General features: G+C 41.6%; 1 protein-coding gene across 9 annotated transcripts in view; it reads left to right on the top strand.

The window, feature by feature from the left end:
* The window catches only part of RBMS3 (RNA binding motif single stranded interacting protein 3), a gene marked incomplete at its 3' end in the record, with an annotated part of 736,788 nt that overhangs the window by 260,140 nt on the left and 457,616 nt on the right, over nt 1-19,032 (top strand). For 2 of the 9 annotated variants that reach the window (XM_081883326.1, XM_081883327.1), the window contains exon 1: nt 2,774-3,035. The exons of 6 other annotated variants lie outside the window; for them this stretch is intronic. In XM_081883326.1, coding sequence (XP_081739452.1) covers nt 2,961-3,035 — 75 coding nt within the window. In that variant the 5' untranslated portion in view covers nt 2,774-2,960. Of the gene's footprint in view, nt 1-2,773; nt 3,036-3,285; nt 3,325-19,032 lie in introns of those variants that run through there. One more of the 9 variants, XM_081883328.1, reaches the window with a different exon arrangement.

Below are 19,032 nucleotides of genomic sequence, written 5' to 3'. Positions count from 1 at the left end.
CTGGGTCATGTGGCCAACATGACTAAACTGCTTCTGGCGCAACAGGACACCGTGACAGAAACCAGAGCGCACAGAAACGTCCTTTACCTTTCTACCTCAGTGGTACCTATTTATCTACTTGCACTGGCATTCTTTCGAACTGCTAGGTTGGCAGGAGCTGGGACAGAGCTCACCCTTTCACAGAGATTCAAACCATTGACCTTCTGATCGGCAAGCCTAAGAGGCTCAGTGGTTTAGACCACAGCGCCACCTGCATTGGGTATAGCACATCACTGTGCATGGAGATACAATTATCATATACACCCCACAGCCAGTGAGACAGTACACAAACTATCAGGTATGGAGAGCAAGTTTTGTCCTCACTACAGCTGAGTTCTCCTAAGTGTAGGGCTTTCTTTTATTAAGTGTGTATCCAATCATGTCGTTTTAGCTGTGTAGCTGCAGTTTATACTCTCTTGTAGTGGACACCCACAATAGCAGAGAATGATGGAGCATTGAGAACTAGCTCTGATAAATAGAGATGTGTGAGGAATAAATTAAGAACTCAACAGCCCCATTCCGTTCATGGCTATTCAGGCATAAGTCCAACTGATTGCAGTGGGATTTACAATCTAGCAATTATGTTTAGGGTTGCTTCATCATATTTCTGCCCCGGTTCCCAATGTATGTTGGAGGGTTGACCATATATCAGGCTCGATGCAGACTAAGTCAGATGCTTCAATTCTATTCTAAGGATATAAGATAGTGATGAAATCAGTGTGACTTAAGTTTGTCAACAGGATGTAAAGGGGACTAGCTGGATCCAATCCAGTGTAGTATAATATAGAATTACCTTCTTGGTTTACAGGAGTGTAACCATTTACATGCTTGCTTGGAAGTAGCTAGCACTGAACTTGAACCACCTCAAACACAGTGTTGTTCTATACATGCCTACTCATAAGTAAATCTTGCTGAATTCAATATGGCAGAGCATGTTTTCCTGCCAGATTCTCCCATGAAGACACTGGTTTGATAGAAAAAAACATCCTGCAAAACTGGACATGTTGCGATAAGGAAGGTCAGAAGAAGATGCACTGGAAAGTGCAGGGTAACAATTACTTGATGCAACATCATATATCCTCTCTGCACACAAATCAGAATGGAATCCTCAAGAAACAACTGGAGTTGTCTAACCTTCCTGCAAACTTCGTGCAAAGAAATCTGGATGAAGGCTCAGGAAACGGACCACCTGGATGCAACCCTTCGCATGCAAATTCCTTCTAAGGCTGGGATCCACTTGCAGGGATTGAATTTAGTGGGGCTTACTTTCAAGCAAATAGGCATAGGATCAGACTCTTCAATTTCACAAGCCAGCAACATCCTGAGTCAGTAACCCAAACGCAACTCCCAGCAACCCACACCTGAAGTATATGGCTCACTATTTGGCTAAGCCAGGCTGCAATGGATATACTTTATTGTAGATCTCGAAAAGTTCACCCAAAGTGGGAGCGACTGGTTTTTAATTTTGAACACACAGTCTCGCCAAAGCATCTCTCCAGGAGCCGTTTTCAGCCCTGAATGCCTGCTTCCCATTCTTTCGCCTCTTTTGGAGGGACTTTCCTGATGCGTGTTGTGCTTTAGCGTGCGCTTTTTTGGGGGGAATAATACTAATTAAAAACCCCGCAGTCCCTTTTCTTGGAAGTGCTGCAAAGGTCCTCCTTAGGGGAACCCTCTCTCCAGCTTTCAAAATACAGGCAAAACCCTCAACCCCGTCTTGAGGTGCTTCCCCAGTGCCTTGGAGGAGAAAAGGGAGTAGTGGCAGCGGCAAGTATTGTTATTTAAAGAGACAGGAAGGCTTTTTCCCTTCTCCTTTCCCTGGCTTGACTTTGCTTCTGAAGCGGCAGCTACCGTGCTGCTGTTTTCACGGGGTAACTTTGAGAAGAGTCTGCAAACAGGGGAGAAGGCTGAGAAATGCGATCGCGGAGCGCCCCCACCTCCTTTTCTCCTCCTCCTCCTCCTCCTTTCCCTGGGTTTTAGCAGCAGCAGCAGCGGCAGCGTTGCTGTAAAAGCGCTCTGCTCTCTGCGATAGCCAGCAGAGGGAAGCGGGGCTTTGCTTGCAGCAGGGGCTGGAGCGAGCCTTCTTGGAGGAAATACTGCAGCCTTCTGGACTGCGTCTGCTTCTCGAGGGAGAGGCTGGCCGTGGAGTTCCACCCACCGGCTGGAGGGAAGGAAGGAAGGAGGGGTGGGGGTTTGAATGAAAGGCAAGGCGAGACCTTAAACACCATGCCGCTCCGCAAGGGAGGCAGCAGCAACTAGGCTCTCGCAAGCCAAGGCGCCTTTTTTTCCCCTTTCCCCCTTTTTCTTTTTCTTCCCCCCTTCTCCCTCCCTCCCAACAAACAAAAAACCCCCCGCTCCCCGCCCCCTTTTTGGCAAAAAAAAAAGAAAAAAAGAAAAAGGTGGAGGGAGAAGGATCTGCGAGGACGCTGATCTGCAGAGATCCTGAGTTTTTAACCCGGTCTTCCTGATTTCTCCAACCGGAATCCCCCCTCCCCCCCCGCGCACCTTTTCCAGACACTTGGCAATTGACATTACTTCAAGCCAAAGCGGGTGGGAGGCAGGAAAATCCCGCTGTGTAGGGAGGAGGGGTGGAAAGAAGAGCGCAAGAATATATTTGCATCTCTCTAGCTATAAATTCTTCCTTCTGCAATTTTTTCATTTTTCATTTTTTTTAAAAAACCACAAAAACCTTTTCCCCCCTTCTTTTTTTTTTTTTTTTGCTTCTTGCTGTGTTTGGAACTAGCGAGCGGTTTAGAAGGCAAGGAAGTCTGGACACACACAAAAAAAAGAAAGAAAGAAAAAGAGCGCCTCTCACCAGTCATCCGTACTGTCAGGAATAGTGGGGTTTTAAGCGGAAGAAAGGCCTGAGGCTCTACAGTCTTGTCAACGAGTTTCCCTGCATCGGAGATAAAGATTCCAGCTACATGGGCAAACGCTTGGAACAGCAACCAATGTACCCTCAGTACACTTACTATTACCCTCATTATCTCCAAACCAAGGTACGTGGTGGGTGTACTGCAAGCAGGACTTCCTGGGGCTGTCCAGCAGCGTCGATATGATACCATTAGGCACTTAGTGGAAGATGGATAGTTGATTGGCGTAAATTACAGGCATGCTTCCTTCCTTCCTTCCTCTCTCTCTCTCTCTCTCTCTCTCTCTCTCTCTCTCTCTCTCTCTCTCTCTCTCTGAATCATGAAGGAGTAGAACTAATGCCCAACAAATGCAGCCAAAGGAGAGAAAACATTATTATTATTAATAGTAGCAATGACAATCAATGGAACTAGCAAGGTCAGAATGGATTTAACAATCTGCTGTGTGTTAAAAGCAAAAAAGAAAGGGGGGGGGGAAGGTTTTGTTTAGTCGAGATCTTTTTATTTGTGCTTGTGGGTGGGAGCGAAGGGGTGTACGTGTGTGTGTGTGTAGACACACACATTATTTTAATTAAAATGAACCAGCAGTACCCAGGTAGCACCCTCATTACGCGGCAGGAACTGTCTGGATAGTGTCAGCCCTGCGCCTGGTGGGTTTAAGGGGACTTTGGAAGGTGATCTGAGCTTGTGTGCGTTTGGAGTGGTAAAAGCATTTTTTTGCTGTTAGGAGAGGCATTGTGGGCACTCCCAACTTTTAATTTGACACACATGTGAAAGCCCGGCCGGGGTTAAGGGAGGGCAGAGAGATGACCTAATAAAATCCTTGGGAGTTTTTGTGCTTGCCAGTCTGAGGTTCTATTAAACATTGATAATGGGATGAGCATGCACTGTGTTGTATTTGAAAGGTTTGCAAATAAGTGCTCGCTACTTATAAAAAGAAAGCAGGGACCCTGGTTGAGGTGTCTTTCTCAATTTGTGTTGTGTGTGTGTGTGTGTATCAAATAGCAAGTCCGGCCTTTATCTGCTAGTAAGACTGAACTGCACCCCACCACAAAATGAATTAAATAGTGCATTGTATATATATTTTTCTATTGCTGCTGCTTAGTTGTATTCCCGGTAACCTATATTATTAGTGAACTTTCCAAAATACGGCTATGCCTCTCACCCTCCCACACATGCTCGCAAACATGAATCATTTTCATGCCATCTTTTGAAAAATTACTACCTCAAAGTTTGACCTCAGAATTGCTGATTAACATATGTGAACGCTTTTCCGGAAGAATACAAACTTGTAACATGTTTGACGAGCCAGTTGAAACACATGGGGTGCAATGCTTTTTGGGGTGGGTGGGTGACTGAGCATTCGGTGCTTTTGGTTCTGGGTGTGGCAAGATCATCACGGTTTTCTCTTGCTGTGTTCACTTTTACCACTTCTGGAATCACTTTTCAGTTTGGATTTATTGTTTGACCTCTCAGGATATGAAATGACCAGTCATGAGCAACAAGCGTGTAGTTAGGTATCTGGCACTCACAAGGATATGTGATGAGAACCTCTTTCGTTTCTAACCTGGGTACCACTAATTTGGTATACTGCAGTACTTGAGGAATCTTTGTGCCACATCAAGCCCTTTTTTGAACAATTGTTGTCACTTTTTCTCCTTCTCAAGGTCGATTCAAATTGCATTTTACCTCTGTGACGATTTGGTATATATTGCTGCTACTACTTCAGCAGAAGCCTGTAGCTAGCTTGACTGCTATACAGTATTGTCTATAGTTTTAACTGTTTGCAGGAATGGGTATGAGACACATGGCATTCCTCAAAACCTGGCAAGCGAAGGACAGGGAACAATTTATAGGGATTTTGTTGTTGTTGTTGAAAGAACAATAGCTTCAAGTACTTGATGAGACATTCCATGCCTTTTACTGATGTAGTTGAAATGAAGCCACTCTTGCTGTTCTGGAACTCCTTGTTTCTACTTTGCAAAATACGCTTTGGGGAAAGCCTAACCTTGTGGATGGGTCAAAAATAATAACAGCCATTTATTTGTACAGGGACATTTTTTTTAAAGGGCTCTCTTAAATTATACCTTGAGGATGCCAATATTCTTTCAAAGCATTTGACATTTTAAAAAAATGGTTAGAGGCATTAAAATATGGATTAACAATAGAGTATATAACACTGTATGAATGAATATTATTTTTTTAAACATGCTTTTTTCTTCTTTATTGCTGTTGAATTAGGTGGGTACATTCATAAATATAGACATTGTTACAAGCTGTTCAGGGTTCTAGTGAAAAAACCTGAACACAGAAGCGTTAAGTTTTCTTTTACTTCATGTCTGTTAGTAGCTACACACATGTATTTGTTCATGAACACACACAAACAAAAGCCAAACAAATGTACATAATGGATATACAATACAATGAATACACATACATGTTTCTGCGGTATCTTACTAAAGATTTTAAAGCAGTGCAGACAGGCAATGTCTGGCTATCTTTTCCTTGAAGCTATTCATCAGATTATAGGACTTTTTTTAAAAAAAAATAGAGCAATCATTTCTGTCAGACTAATATTTTGGTAACCAAATAACTGTAAAAGTGATCATTATCACAGAAATAGATAATAATATATTGCCAAATTACTTCATCCATACCAGGAATATCACTATTAATATTGAGGGAACTCAACAAAATGATATAATCAGAATGTGCACCGATATGAACTCCCATTTGAAAATCAATACATAGGTTAGTGGCAGTGCAGTTATTAGAAATTACAGAGAGCTGCAAGATATTAATGTGTAACACATGAAGCACTCATAATGTGGCTTGCCTTTTTCAATACAGTATATCTTCGATGTTTTCCTCCAGGTTTTTTATTTATTTAATCTTCACAGTTTGAAAGCTGCCATTATAAACATACTTGCAAGTGCATAAGCCCACAATGGGGCTTACTTTCAAGTAAACATGAATAAGGTTGCACTGCACATTTACAGTGTAAATGGGCACTGGCTCTGTTGTTTTTAAAGTATTCCTATATGGTGCCCAGATGAAATGTTGACTTCAGGATTTGTTACAAAATTAATGTCTGCCTTTTTCTACACACTTAAGCCATTGTTATCAGATGGGTCACCTATCTTACACATTCTGCAGAATACGGAATGCATGCAGTTGGATTTGAGTTCCTGAAATAAAATGTTTTGTGTTAGAATATAAATGTTAAGTTTGGGCAAACTCAGCCTAATCGGATATAAAGATCATGTGGTTTTTTTTTCCAAAAATGTCTCTCCTTTCCACACGTTAGTGAAAATGTCATGTAATTTCTTCTTTCTGATGGGGAATTGTCCATGCTAATTTATATTGAAATTATAGCAGCATTGTAGACAAATCTTCATCCCCAGACTAGTTATTTCAGACATGCTATGAATCTAATTCCATCCAAACACATTTTGCTTCCATAGTAAAATAGAATATATGGCCTTAGACTGCAAAACCATATTTTAAAAAGGATTCATGCTTGTCACACAAAAACAGGTTGATTTACTGTATGCTTGGAACTCATGCTAAAAATATATATGTTATTGCTGTGGGTTATGTGCTGTTAACATAATTAATAAAATTAAGGGATTGTTTAGCTGTGTAGCACAAACCATTGCTAACAATGAGAAGAAAGAGGTGTCCCTTCTGTTTGGTGGCTTGTGTTTGAGATGAAAGGATTTGACATTTATATATTGGAAACAATTCTACCAAAGCTCGTTATTGGAGTTGAATCCGTTCTGTTTTCTTCACTTGGGAGTAACTATTTTCAGCAGTGTGTCAATTCAGCAGTGGTGTTTCGGTTCATAGTTATATGTGAATGGTTATTGGCTTAATAATTTGAAGCCTGGATGAAACACTGGCCATTAGTATAGTCCTGCTCACCTGTACGTTCAGATCAGCTGTGTTGGGTTTTCAGTTCTAGCCTATTGTCTGCTTTGGGAAAATTCTGAATGTTGTCTTAAGTCACATGGCATTTTGTTGCGCTTTCGGATGAAACAACTGCAACTTCAGAAAGAAGCTGTGTGCAATACAGTGAAACAGATGTATAGGTTGTAATCATGTCATGGGAACAAATGTATTGCAAAGATGTTATTTCAATGACATGAATGTGGATATTGTATGCAGCATTGAGATTTTATTTCTTTGGAACCCTAAGACTCTGAAAAGCAACCCCAATAGGCACATAAGCAGCAAATGGAAGATAGAGATTGCTTTGTATATCACTGTTGAGAATTTTTGTGTGGCTACTTTTGCTTATCCCTAAATCACCTCCAGTAGCTATGAGTTTGTAGGAGGGAGATCACCAGAAACGTGTGTATAATTCTGAGAAATGTAAAAGGTGTTTTTCCCAAAACAGGTTGCTTTTTTAAAAAGCATTTTTAAGTCACTGTTTTACATAAAATGAACTCCCCCTTGTGCAAACTTGCAAGAGCTCCCCACTTTTAAGAACAATAACAACTATGCACCATTAAAAATATACCACAAAACTAACCACCCTCCTGCTTTCTTTCCCCCCATCTAACTAATCAAGTGCTCGTTTCTCAGTTTACTGCATTTCCCCCTGTTTTGGCCATCTGGCTTTGCCAAATGCCTTGAGGAGAGACTTCCAGATACTAAGATGCCTGACAAAGCTTTCCCCCCCTCTTCTGACTGGTGGTGTTCAGCTAGTGTGTTGGTGCCTGGTGTGAAGTAGGGGTCAGGTGTAAGGAGTATTTCATCAACCGCACACTGATTTCAGGCTGCATTTCAAACCATCTGCAGCTTGGATAGCCGCCAGGGCTCAAAAGTCTTGCTGGAGCTTATAGTGCCAAAGTAGAGGCAAATGTGTGCAAATAGAGAGAAATGCATTTCCAGGAATGAAGTTGGTATTCACTTAAGTCCTTGTTTGGGTTGATAAATGGTAGCATTTCTGTCTCCCTCTCTCCTCCCCACCTCCCACCCCTCTCAATGTCTCGCAAAGCTGCCAGAGCAGGAACCTTTTATTAAAATACATGGATAATAATGGATTGACCTTTGATTGTAGTAAAGTTTTTGGATTAACATCCAGCCTTGGCACAATGCCATCATTTTTGATATGGAATAGGAAAGCATGAAATTTGTTTCCCTTAGAAACTGAGAAATGCAGACTTGTCCAACATAATTTTCGCATACTTACTGGCTTACAATTATTTCTGTTGATATCAAGGGCACGGCATGTTTGAATCATGTTTTGATGATTCTTTCAGGTTGTTGTGCATGAGAAGCTGCATTTCTCCCTTGCCTCCAAACCCCAGTCAACTTTATACTCCTATGCCTGCCATAGGGCTGTGCTTTATAAAACACGCAAATGGTTTTGCCCCCTGAAAAAAAGACGCACGTCTACACATTCGCCAAATCAGGTCTTGAAGTTCAGAGGATAAAGACCTTGCTAAAGCAAATACCCAGTATTAATATTTGTTGATGCATAGCAGCATATTACACATAGCATAGTTAAAGAGTCAACAGCCGCTTTAATTCCAAGAATGTGCCCTGATTTGCATGAAAAGCAGATGAGAAAGAGCACCTTGGGTTCACTTTGGGTCTCATTGTAACAGTCAATGGACAACATTAACTTTGAAATGATAGGATGTCTTCTAGTCTAGCTTTGCGTTAGTCGTACTTCTGGAAGGGAGTTTCAAGTTCATACACAACCCCGATCTAAGGTATCTGAAGTCCATCATGGGAAAATACAAGTAGTCATTCAAAAGAGGTACACAGAGCTGTGAATGCGCTTTAAGCTCTCTCTTGTGGCTAGTCGATGATGTGGCTACTGGCTGGCTGTTCCATTGCCTCCTGTTGGTGGAACCAAGCATCTTACGCCTCTTTTTCTAGGGTAGGATGCTTCCATCTCAAGCAATAGGTGTGGGGTGCTTTTTCCCCTCTAGTAACAAACTCTAGGAGCTTTTAGCTTATTTATTGTCTGCTTTGACTTGTAGCAGCTCTCTAAGGCAGCTGATGCTCTCCAGATGTTGGTTGGACTCAGCAAGCATGACTTGTGGTCAAGTATGATAGGTGTCCTATTGCAACATCCGCTATGGGCACCACCTTGGCTGTAGCCCAGCTCTAGGGTCTCGCCACAAAGTTCTTTCACATTACCTGCTACTCGAGGTGTTAGTGGATAGAAGAAACCAAGATCTTCTCCATCACAAGTATACAGAAGGTCCCAGGGATGTTCATGTGAACACACACAGTAGGATGAAGAGGCAGCAGCAGTGATGGCAAGGGGACAGGTGAGCAAATGTACTTGGTTTAAAGTGTTACTCTGATATACATACACTTTAAAAAACACATGTGTTCAAGATTGTGGGCCCAGTTCTGCGGAGCTCATTTGTGGCTGAGATCAGATGTAGCCCCTTCCTGCTGAACTTCAGGCACTTGAGGAAGACTTTTTTATTATTTCAGCAGGTATTTAAAGATGGGTTTTCTAATTTTAGTTAATTTTCTAAATTTAGTTAATTTTAACTGAGCGTATCTTTTGTGACCTCATAGAACACTACTGAGACTGCTGTGTTACTTGCGGAAGCAAGTAGATAACTAAATAACTAAATACAGTGGACCCTCCGGATACAAACTTAATTTGTTCTGGGGGTCCGTACATACCCTGTAAAGTCCACATCTAGAGGCGCCACTTATGAGCACATGCGCGGCACAATAGAGCGCTTCTGCACATGCACACGTGGCAAAACCTGAAAGTATACACTTCCGGGTTTGCCGCATTCGCAACCCAAAAGTTACGTTACCCGAAGGTTACGTAACCCGAGGGTCCACTGTAACAGAATTCAATGCGTGCTCATGGTGTGTTCATAACCTCATGCACATCTGTGTTCTTTCCAAGTTATCACAAATTGATACTCCATTTCAAACAACAACAACAACTGGTGTCCGCCCTGTCACACCCACCCCACCCCATAATGAAAACACTGCTAATGGTTATAGGGGTAAATAATAGCAAAAGTTTCGCCAGAATTTGCTGACTTTTTAAAACCCCTTTTTGTTTTCTAAGAGTTCTCATAAGCTGCAGCTGTGTGCGATTAAATGCAGTAATATCAAAAGCATGTGTGAATTAAGGCTATTGTAATATACCAATAGGATGCAGATATGGAAGAGAGACAGTTGTCCTATTTTGGAAGAGAGACAGTTATCCTATATTGTCATTATGTCTGTGGTAGGTTTATTTATTTATATATTCTGTCCTTATGTTGAAGTGTGTGTGTATAGGTTCCAATTTCTACTTATGTCACCCCCCCCCCCTTTCGACCTTGGGAACGAACGAGAGGGTGTCTTTTCATTGTGATACATTTGAGTGGACTGCTGAAGAGATGATCAGAGGGGAGAGTGATCCATGTGGTCTGTACAGACAATGGCTCATATATCTTCATGCACAGTAGCAGAGTGTACTTACGCAGTTGCATATGAGACTTGATATTGCAGTTGGTTTGCACAGTGATGGTCATTTGTTGAGGGGAGATGCCTGCATCAGCCCCTCCTTGTGGACTCTAAAAAGCTGGTTCTGTTGTCAGGGCCAGCAGTGGAAGCCCTGCATGCACAGGCAGGAGTGCGGTGCTGTGTCCACACGCAGGCGCAGGGCGTAATATTCTTACCTTCCCAACACATGCACACCATTCCGTGAAGCATTTTCCTGTGCATGCATTCATACTCTATCCAGAAAGGCAATTTGCACATGGGAGTCTCTTCATGCAGAAGGAAGGGGAATGAACGGGATTAAATATGCAAAACTTGGAGAGAGACTTAATTCTACTCCAAATGAACTTGGAATGAACGCTCCCATGGCTTTCAAGTCGCTTTCTGAGATTATCTGAATCTCAGCCCAAACTGATAGGGCTTCTGAAATTGCATGTACGCTTACTATTGAGAATAATAATTAAAAACAGCCACCACCTTATTCTTCAGGTCTTATATATATAGGCTTGCCCTGGAATGAAGATCAATCAAAACCCTATCTCTCTGTGCCAGTTCTTCATGTCCTGAACAGGGGAAACAGTGTCTTTTCTGTGGTAGTGCCACAACTCTGGATCACTTTCCTTGTTAAACTCTATCAAGCTTTTTGTGTCTCATTCACCACTGTTATTTCAATGACCTCTTAATGTACAACATATTCTTTCTGCTGTAATTCATTTAAAGTGTTGGTTTTCTCATACAGGGCTTGATATATATATATATATATATATATATATATATATATATATATATATATATATATATATGTATATGTGTGTGTGTGTGTGTGTATATATATATATATATGGTGGCACTCTTAGTGCAGTGGGCACTTTCCTGGTGTGGGGGTCCTGAAAAATGCCCAGCCTTGCCATCCTCTGGAGCTGGTCTTGATATTATATGCTCTTCCTTTTAAAAACTGGCTGTTTGTTGTACTTTTATAGTAATGCTGTATGCATCATCACATTTAGTAGAGGAGCAGATATAAATAGGCTATTTTAGGTAACATGCTCAGTTTCTGAAGGTGCACAATGTTGAATTAATGCCTAGTTGAATTAATACTGTTGGTTTGCATTGGTCTGGTGGTGACTTTCATTCTTTTAACTCTCACTGCCTCAGCTCAGTAACTTGTTAGAAATGCAAAAAATGAGCATATAACCCTTTTGAAGTACAATAAGAGTCCGAACAAAAACTTTATTTTAATAAACGTGATTGTTTCAGGTGAGGTAGTGCACTCGAGGTTTTCAGAAAAAGAAGAACTCCAGCAAAAACAAAACCAAACAAAAAAATGACTTGAGTGACTAAGAAAAATAATGTAGTTAGGGGAAATGTTCTGTTGTTTCCTGGTTAGGTTGTATTGTTGGGCATGTATCTGTCTCTTCTCATTTGATTTTACTTGTTATAGCTGTGTATAGGGTGAAAAGGAAAAAAGATACAAAAATGTTCATTAGATGTCTGAGAAAGTCATTTGAATGTAAAGCATGTTAATGTTGATTCACTTTCAGCCTGTCCTTTTGAAAAGTTACAGGTGTGCTGTGCTGTGAAATTATCTAGTTACAAGGTCCTGTCTTGCTGAGAAGGCATCACTTGCTGGCGTTGTTCTTCTGTCCCATTTCCCTCCCTCCCTTGTCTGCTAAAGTTTTCATTTAAGGATTTCTTTGATAGGAAAACAGTAAGCTGCCATTTTGAGTCAGACCCATTGGTTCATCTAGCTCAATATTATCTTGATGCTATCTAGGGTTTCAGACAAGAGTCTTTATCCTATTGCTATTCCATTATTCACACCCTTTCCTGAACATTTCTTCTTTGAATAATAAAGAGAAAACTAACCAAAAACATGTGAATAGCATGCAATAGCATTATTGCCATGCTTTCAGAACTTGTGAATCACCAGGCTGAGGACTTCTCACAGGCCAGGTGGCCAGTAGGCACTTTGTAAGACTTGCGTTTTGGGTGCCTGTTTGGAGCTATGCAAATAAAGGTTCTGGCAGGCCACAAAAAATGGGTGGTGGGCAGCAGTCAGCATGCAGATGCACATATCTGCGCATATTTTCGATTGTTCCATCGCTCTAGGGAAATATATATTGTGTTAGAAAATACCTTGGACTTCTGATGGATTCAACATGCCCTCCAGGTGGCTGGGGCCAATGGGAGTTGTACTTCAAAACATCTGGTTGGTTGGTGCTTTTTAGGTGTTGGGCCACAACCCATCATTCCCTGATCATTGACTCTGCTTGCTTGGGTTGATGGGAGTGGACAACATCCGAAGGATACCACCCTTGTCTAATCATTCATATGTTTAAGTCAGCTGCATTCTTGACATGGGACAAAGGGCTTCTTGGAGGACAATTTTCCAGTGTGATAATGGCAGCACAAAAGTTTGGATGAAGGACTCTACAGCTACAATAGACACAAAATATTGGTATGTGAAAGTTAGGATTGATAAGATCAATTTTTATAGAAATGCAAACATTATTTTTACTTTAAAATAGCATTATGTTATTTTGTTAAAATTGTATTAGCCAGTCTGTGTAAATGCTGCATCTTTTGGGTTGTCAGCCTAGGAGAAGACGTCTGGTGAAAGGTACATAGTTTTATGCCTGTTTCCATATAGAGTTACCCCGTTTTTTTGTAGAGTAATAAGTTTCTCCATGACATATCTTTTATCTGTGTTAGTCAGTGGTGAGTGTTTATTTTTATGTTGCTACATAGGGAAATGACCTCATTTCACTGTGATTAAAATTTATATAAGAACGCAGTTGTGAGCTTTTCTTTCCATTGGATATGAATCAAGCACTGCTTTGTTCATAGCTCGTACTTCTCTAAGTTGGCATCTTCGGCAGAATAAATCATTGCGAATTGAAACTGCATGTGTAAATGAATGTATCAGGTTTGTGTGTTATAAAGCATTTTCCAGGGTTATACTGTATTTACATGACACTGATGAAATATTCAACGAGCTAGATGCATGATGCATCTAAAACATGAAAAGAACCTTGCCAAAATTTAAAACCAAGGTTTGCAATCTCCTTTACTGGCACTTAAATTGGAAAGATTATGTAGTGCCCGCGTAATGCCATGCTTTGTGACACCTCTTTGTCTAGCAGTCATTGTGTTCCATTTATGTAAGCAAAATAGGAAGTATTCTCCTAGGGTGAACTATGAGCTACCAGAGATAGCTATCAACTTGGATGGCTACAAAAGAGAATTAGACAAATACATGAAGGATAAGGCTATATATAGTCATAGCTATATATGACCTTTTATATTGGAGGCGACATACATGTGACCACTAGTTGCTGGGCAACACAGACAAGAATGGTACTGCTGTGCTGAGGTCCTGCTTACTGTATAGGCTTTTCTCATTGGAAGCTGGTTGGCCACTGTGAGAACAGAATTTTGGGTAGGCCTTTGGTCTAACCCAACGGTATAGGTGCAGCAGATTTTAGAACAGCAGATTGAGCATGTCTGACCCTTTTCGAATGGAAAAAACTCATAATGATTCTTCCCATGGTAGTGGTGATGGTTTCTCAAAGATGTTCATGGCCCAAGACTAATGACAACTCAGCCTAGTTGCCTTTGCAACACATGAGAACAATAGTCTATCCATATGACTCTGGTGGGCAGGACTTATTTTCATCTCAATTCCAACACCTCCCAGGGGGGCACCGTTGCCCTTCTAAGAGAACAAGGGGGAAGTTCATGGTGAGCTCTGGCACCTCTTTTCCTAAAAAAAAAAAAATTAGCACTGGTGGTGGGAGTACCTGCAGGTAGGGGGAGATTTTAGGGGGATTAGGTTCTCAAGGAGATCAATACCAAAGCTGAGGAAAATGTGATTAATGCACCTTATTAATGTGGCTTCCATTGTTTGACTTAAGGTGTGTGTGTAGCATTCAAGGACTTGATTAGGTTCACATTACTTGCTAGCAGGTATGGGATAACACAACAGTGGAAGAGCAATAGAACTCTTGTTAATGACCTGCGATGCAGTAAACTTTTGGAAATTGCCATTGCAGGGAAGTTTGTGCATCAAATTCATGTAATCAAGACACAAGCAAAACACACTTACTTTTTATTTGCAGAACGGAGTATTTTATTTTTCATACTAATAAGAATGGCTGTACAATTTTGAAAAAATAATAAATAATGATTCATGTTTCTTAGAGGTTATCATCAGTAAATGTTGTTTATGATGCCTTAAGTTCCTTCGCCTGATGTATCTGATAGCAATGGTGGTCTTCTATTAGAAACATAACCTGGACGAATATTATGTTAAATAAAAAGAATTTTTTAAAAATCAACCTGCGAAATGGTGACCAAAATATAACGCTTTTTTGTAGTATGATTGTGTTTTCTGCTTTTGGGTCAGGGCACATTGTAGAATCAAAATAACAGGCAAGTCAAGGTAGAAGACTGCATGTTTCAGGACCTTGTTAATTAAAAAAAATGGAGATGAGCCTTCATTGGGTGATACCGGGGTTGCTAGGACTTCTCACTTTAACCTTCTCCTTACCTTCTTTGGAGTTTGAAGGTCGCCATTTTTTTCTTGTGTGAAATGAGTTCTTTGTGGTGCCCTCAACAGTTCCTTAGATTTCCAAATGTGTCTCTGGACCATAAAATGCCGGGCATCCCAAACTTACTGTGTGAGCATTAAAATCTCGCTGTAAAGGATATGGAACTGCTTTTCCCCTTTTACAGAGGCTGCTTGTCTCTCAAGGATGAGAGCAGGTCTGCTTGCAAAGCCAATTTATTGTTGTTCTGACTTTATTCCCATGAGGTATGGAGACTGAGGCTGTTAGTGGGATCAAATAACTGTGCTTAGGATTGCTGCCTGAGTGAGACTTGCTACTTGTCACTCTGTTGTTATGGTGAGAAGCCCCATTTATATTTAGTTATTTAAAATATTATATTATATCCTTACTCCAAGGAGCTCAGGACATCTTACAGAGTCCCGTCCCCCCACTTCGCTCATGTTTTCCTCTGTCAGGTAGGTTAGACTGACAGAGTGACACATATCAATGCTTAAATATGTTCTAATCCCACTCCTACCCCTCAAAATTTAGATGCTCTAGGGAGCTCGTGGCAGCTATAAATGGAAAAAAGTAGCCTTGAGAATTTTTGCACATTAAGGAGCAAAGGTTATTTTCATGCGTGGGCTTTCTATTGATTTCCTTCTTATTTATTTATTTCTTGGCCTCCAAAAAGCTGCTGTCGCTGAATTTGCTTTGCAAGACAAGGAATCATTTCTTGCTGTGGAAACTAAATCTGTGATTCTTATTTGGGCCTTCTCCTGGTTTGCTGGAAAAGCTTGTCAGAAACTCCCGGTGTGGAAGGATGCTGTTAGAAGCAGAAACAATAGTGGAGAATGTAGTTTTAATCTTAATTGATTTATTAAATGTGTATACAGTTCTTCGATTTGAAGATCATAGGGAGGTCCACAACATTAAAATACTGTTATGAGCTTAATGAGGGGGAGGCAGACACACACACACCCGATAACAGAGTGTCCCTATTTTCCAGGGACAGTTCTGGATTTACAGAAGCTGTCTCAGAATGTCCTGCTTTTCCTCAAGACCGTCCCTATTTTCCTTGGAGTTATGCGACCCCTCCCCCCCCGAACCAAATAGATAAATAACTATGCAAGCTTTAGAAGACACCAAAAGGCAGTCCTGTATAGCGAAGTTTTTAAATATTGAATGTTTTATTCATTTCTTTATAGTATGTTGGAAGCTGCCCAGATTGACTGGGGCAATCCAGTCAGATGGGCAGAGTATAAATAACAAAATCATTGTTGTTGTTGTTGTTGAATAGGATGGCCCTATTTTCATCGGATAAATGTTGGAGGGTATGCAAGAATCTCTACATCCAGTGAAGGGTCAGAATTTGAGCAAACTCGTAAATTCATAAATTTAGCAAGGGCTGTGATAACACCAACTCGCTTCCTCATGAAGCCAGCCTGGCAAAGTTTCGCTGGAGGACATGAAAGGCTTATAACGTCTTGGTTTGTTTGATAATGGCCGCCATCGGCCAGGCAGAAGACATGCCGGCATGGAGGAGGAATGGGAAGACGTGCACCCTTTTAAACCGAGAAGTCATTTTTCTGCAAGGGCTTCTGGGAAGCAGGAAGAGGAGGAAGTAGGTGGAATTCCATGCAGAGCCTGAAGGGCAACAGCTATGCTGTCTGGTTGGCAAGAGCAGGCTGTTGCAGAGAAGACACAAGGGCTTAGGATGCCTCTGAATCCAATGCTGTGCTGCTAAGAAAGACCCCTCATAGGAAGTGAGTGCTCTGCCATCGCTCCATCTAGGCTCAGATTGTATATATGTGTAAATAAGCCATAGATCATAAAGACATCACAGTCTCCACGGTGCATTTCCAAAGGAAACATGAACCGTGGTCAAGTGCCAAGACCCCTGGAATCTTGCTGCCACTCAGCAGCGATCAGGGTGGCCTGTAACAATACATAATAAAACAAAAACAAACTAATAAATCTCTCTTTTCCTTCTCCTACGACGGGCCTTTGGTTTGCCGCCAGTGAATGGAGTGCACAAACTTGTCCCTCCATCTTTTGATTTACGATAGAAGTGTTGAGGCTTTTGCTGTGTTTAGTGATCTCTTGTTTTATCCCTTAACAAACCATGAAATATTTAACACCATGTAGTAGAAGGAAGAGAGAGGAGAGAGGGCTGACGTTCTTCTAATATGTCCAGGATTCGGAAGCGCGATTTCATATTTAATGAAGACTAATGCAGGCATTAAAATACAAATAGGAACGTTAGCGAGTATGTCTTGGGGAATTCCACATGTGAGAATAAATCAGTATGCATTTTTTATAAACATCTTGGAATTTATTTATTTATTTATTTTAAGACAAGCTATCTAAACGGTTGGAGGGTGGGGAAAAGTAATCTGTTCAACTATAATTATTCAAACCATTCGGATCCTTATTAATTCCAGGAAGTTCTTTCCCTATTCAGACTCTTAAAAAAAAAAAGAAGTTCTTCATTTAAACTTTGGCTAGAAACAAGACACTTACAATGGGAAGTGTATGGCAGATCCCCAATCTATTCTCTGTCTTTCTTTTGGTTGAGACGCCGGTCAATTACCTACATTGGTTATTTAGCTATATATATAGTGTTCTTACACACTTTGCTTGCAAATGAAAGCCATCCTTCTAGGAAGGCTAAGTGAGGAAAATGCTGAACTGCATAAATGGCTCCTATACAGTCCTGCAGTTTACATAGGAAGCTGAGTCAGAGTTGTCCCTCAGTTATGTCTACAATGACTGGCCGTGGTTTTCCAGGCTTATAGATTGAGGTCCCTCCTAGCCATAGCTGGAGATGCCAGGAATTGAAATTCAGACCTTCTTCACACAGATGCTCTGCCACTGAATTACAGCCCCTCCTTAGTTCTGATGACACCTAACTAGCCTTTACTGTTTAGGAGAATGAATACAGTGGTACCTCGGGTTAAGTACTTAATTCGTTCTGGAGGTCCGTTCTTAACCTGAAACTGTTCTTAACCTGAAGCACCACTTTAGCTAATGGGGCCTCCCGCTGCTGCTGCACCGCCAAAGCACAATTTCTGTTCTCATCCTGAAGCAAAGTTCTTAACCTGAGGTTGGGATGCGGGTGGTGCTGTGGGTTAAACCACAGAGCCTAGGACTTGCCAATCAGAAGGCCAGCGGTCTGAATCCCCGCAATGGGGTGAGCTTCCGTTGCTCAGTCCCTGCTCCTGCCAACCTAGCAGTTGGAAAGCACCTCAAAGTGCACGTAGATAAATAGGTACCGCTCTGGCGGAAAGGTAAACTGCGTTTCTGTGTGCTGCTCTGGTTTGCCAGAAGCAGCTTAGTCATGCTGGCCACATGACTAGAAAGCCTTATGCCAGCTCCCTCAGCCAATAAAGCGAGATGAGCGCCGCAACCCCAGAGTCAGCCACAACTGGACCTAATGGTCAGGGTTCCCTTTACCTTTTTACTATTTCTGGGTTAGTAGAGTCTGTAACCTGAAGCGTATGTAACCTGATGTAACCCGAGGTACCATTGTATGTTCCGTAACCAAAATAAAGGAGACGAAGTCTCCTTGTAGCCATGCATCCAACAAAACAGTCAGTGCGATCTAGCAGTCTAGACACACTGATCCTAAGCACCTTCCTGAGAGAAAGCTTCGTTGCAATTACAACATACCTTCCAACTCTTCACTGATGAAAATGCAGGTGATGTATATGAGGTTCACCCCAACCAGTATCATACATTGCTGATGGCTCTGTTAACCTGCTTTATGTTGTAGTTACAGTGGAACCTCGCGTTACATTACCCTCGGGTAACGTAAACCTCGGGTTGCGAATGCTGCCAACCCAGAAGTGTTTTGCTGCTTGTGCATGCGCAGAAGCGGTCTGCCGCTGCAAGCGCAGAAGCGCTAAACTGCACCGTGCGCATGCGCAGAAGTAGTCCTCTGGTTGTGAAAACTTCAGGATACGGCCGGACCTCCGGAACATATCCCATTCACAACCGGAGGTACCACTGTATTTCCACAGTAGCTACGACCTCCATGATTTGAAAGCCAAGAATGTGCTTCTTTCATTGTGTCTCTGTGTGTATGTGTATGTGTG

This window comes from Podarcis melisellensis (assembly GCF_964234715.1).
Source record: "Podarcis melisellensis genome assembly, chromosome: 12".
In the NCBI taxonomy this organism is placed as follows: Eukaryota; Metazoa; Chordata; class Lepidosauria; order Squamata; family Lacertidae; genus Podarcis; species Podarcis melisellensis.
The sequence above is the reverse complement of the archived record's forward strand: the minus strand, read 5'-3'. Positions and strand labels throughout refer to the sequence as shown.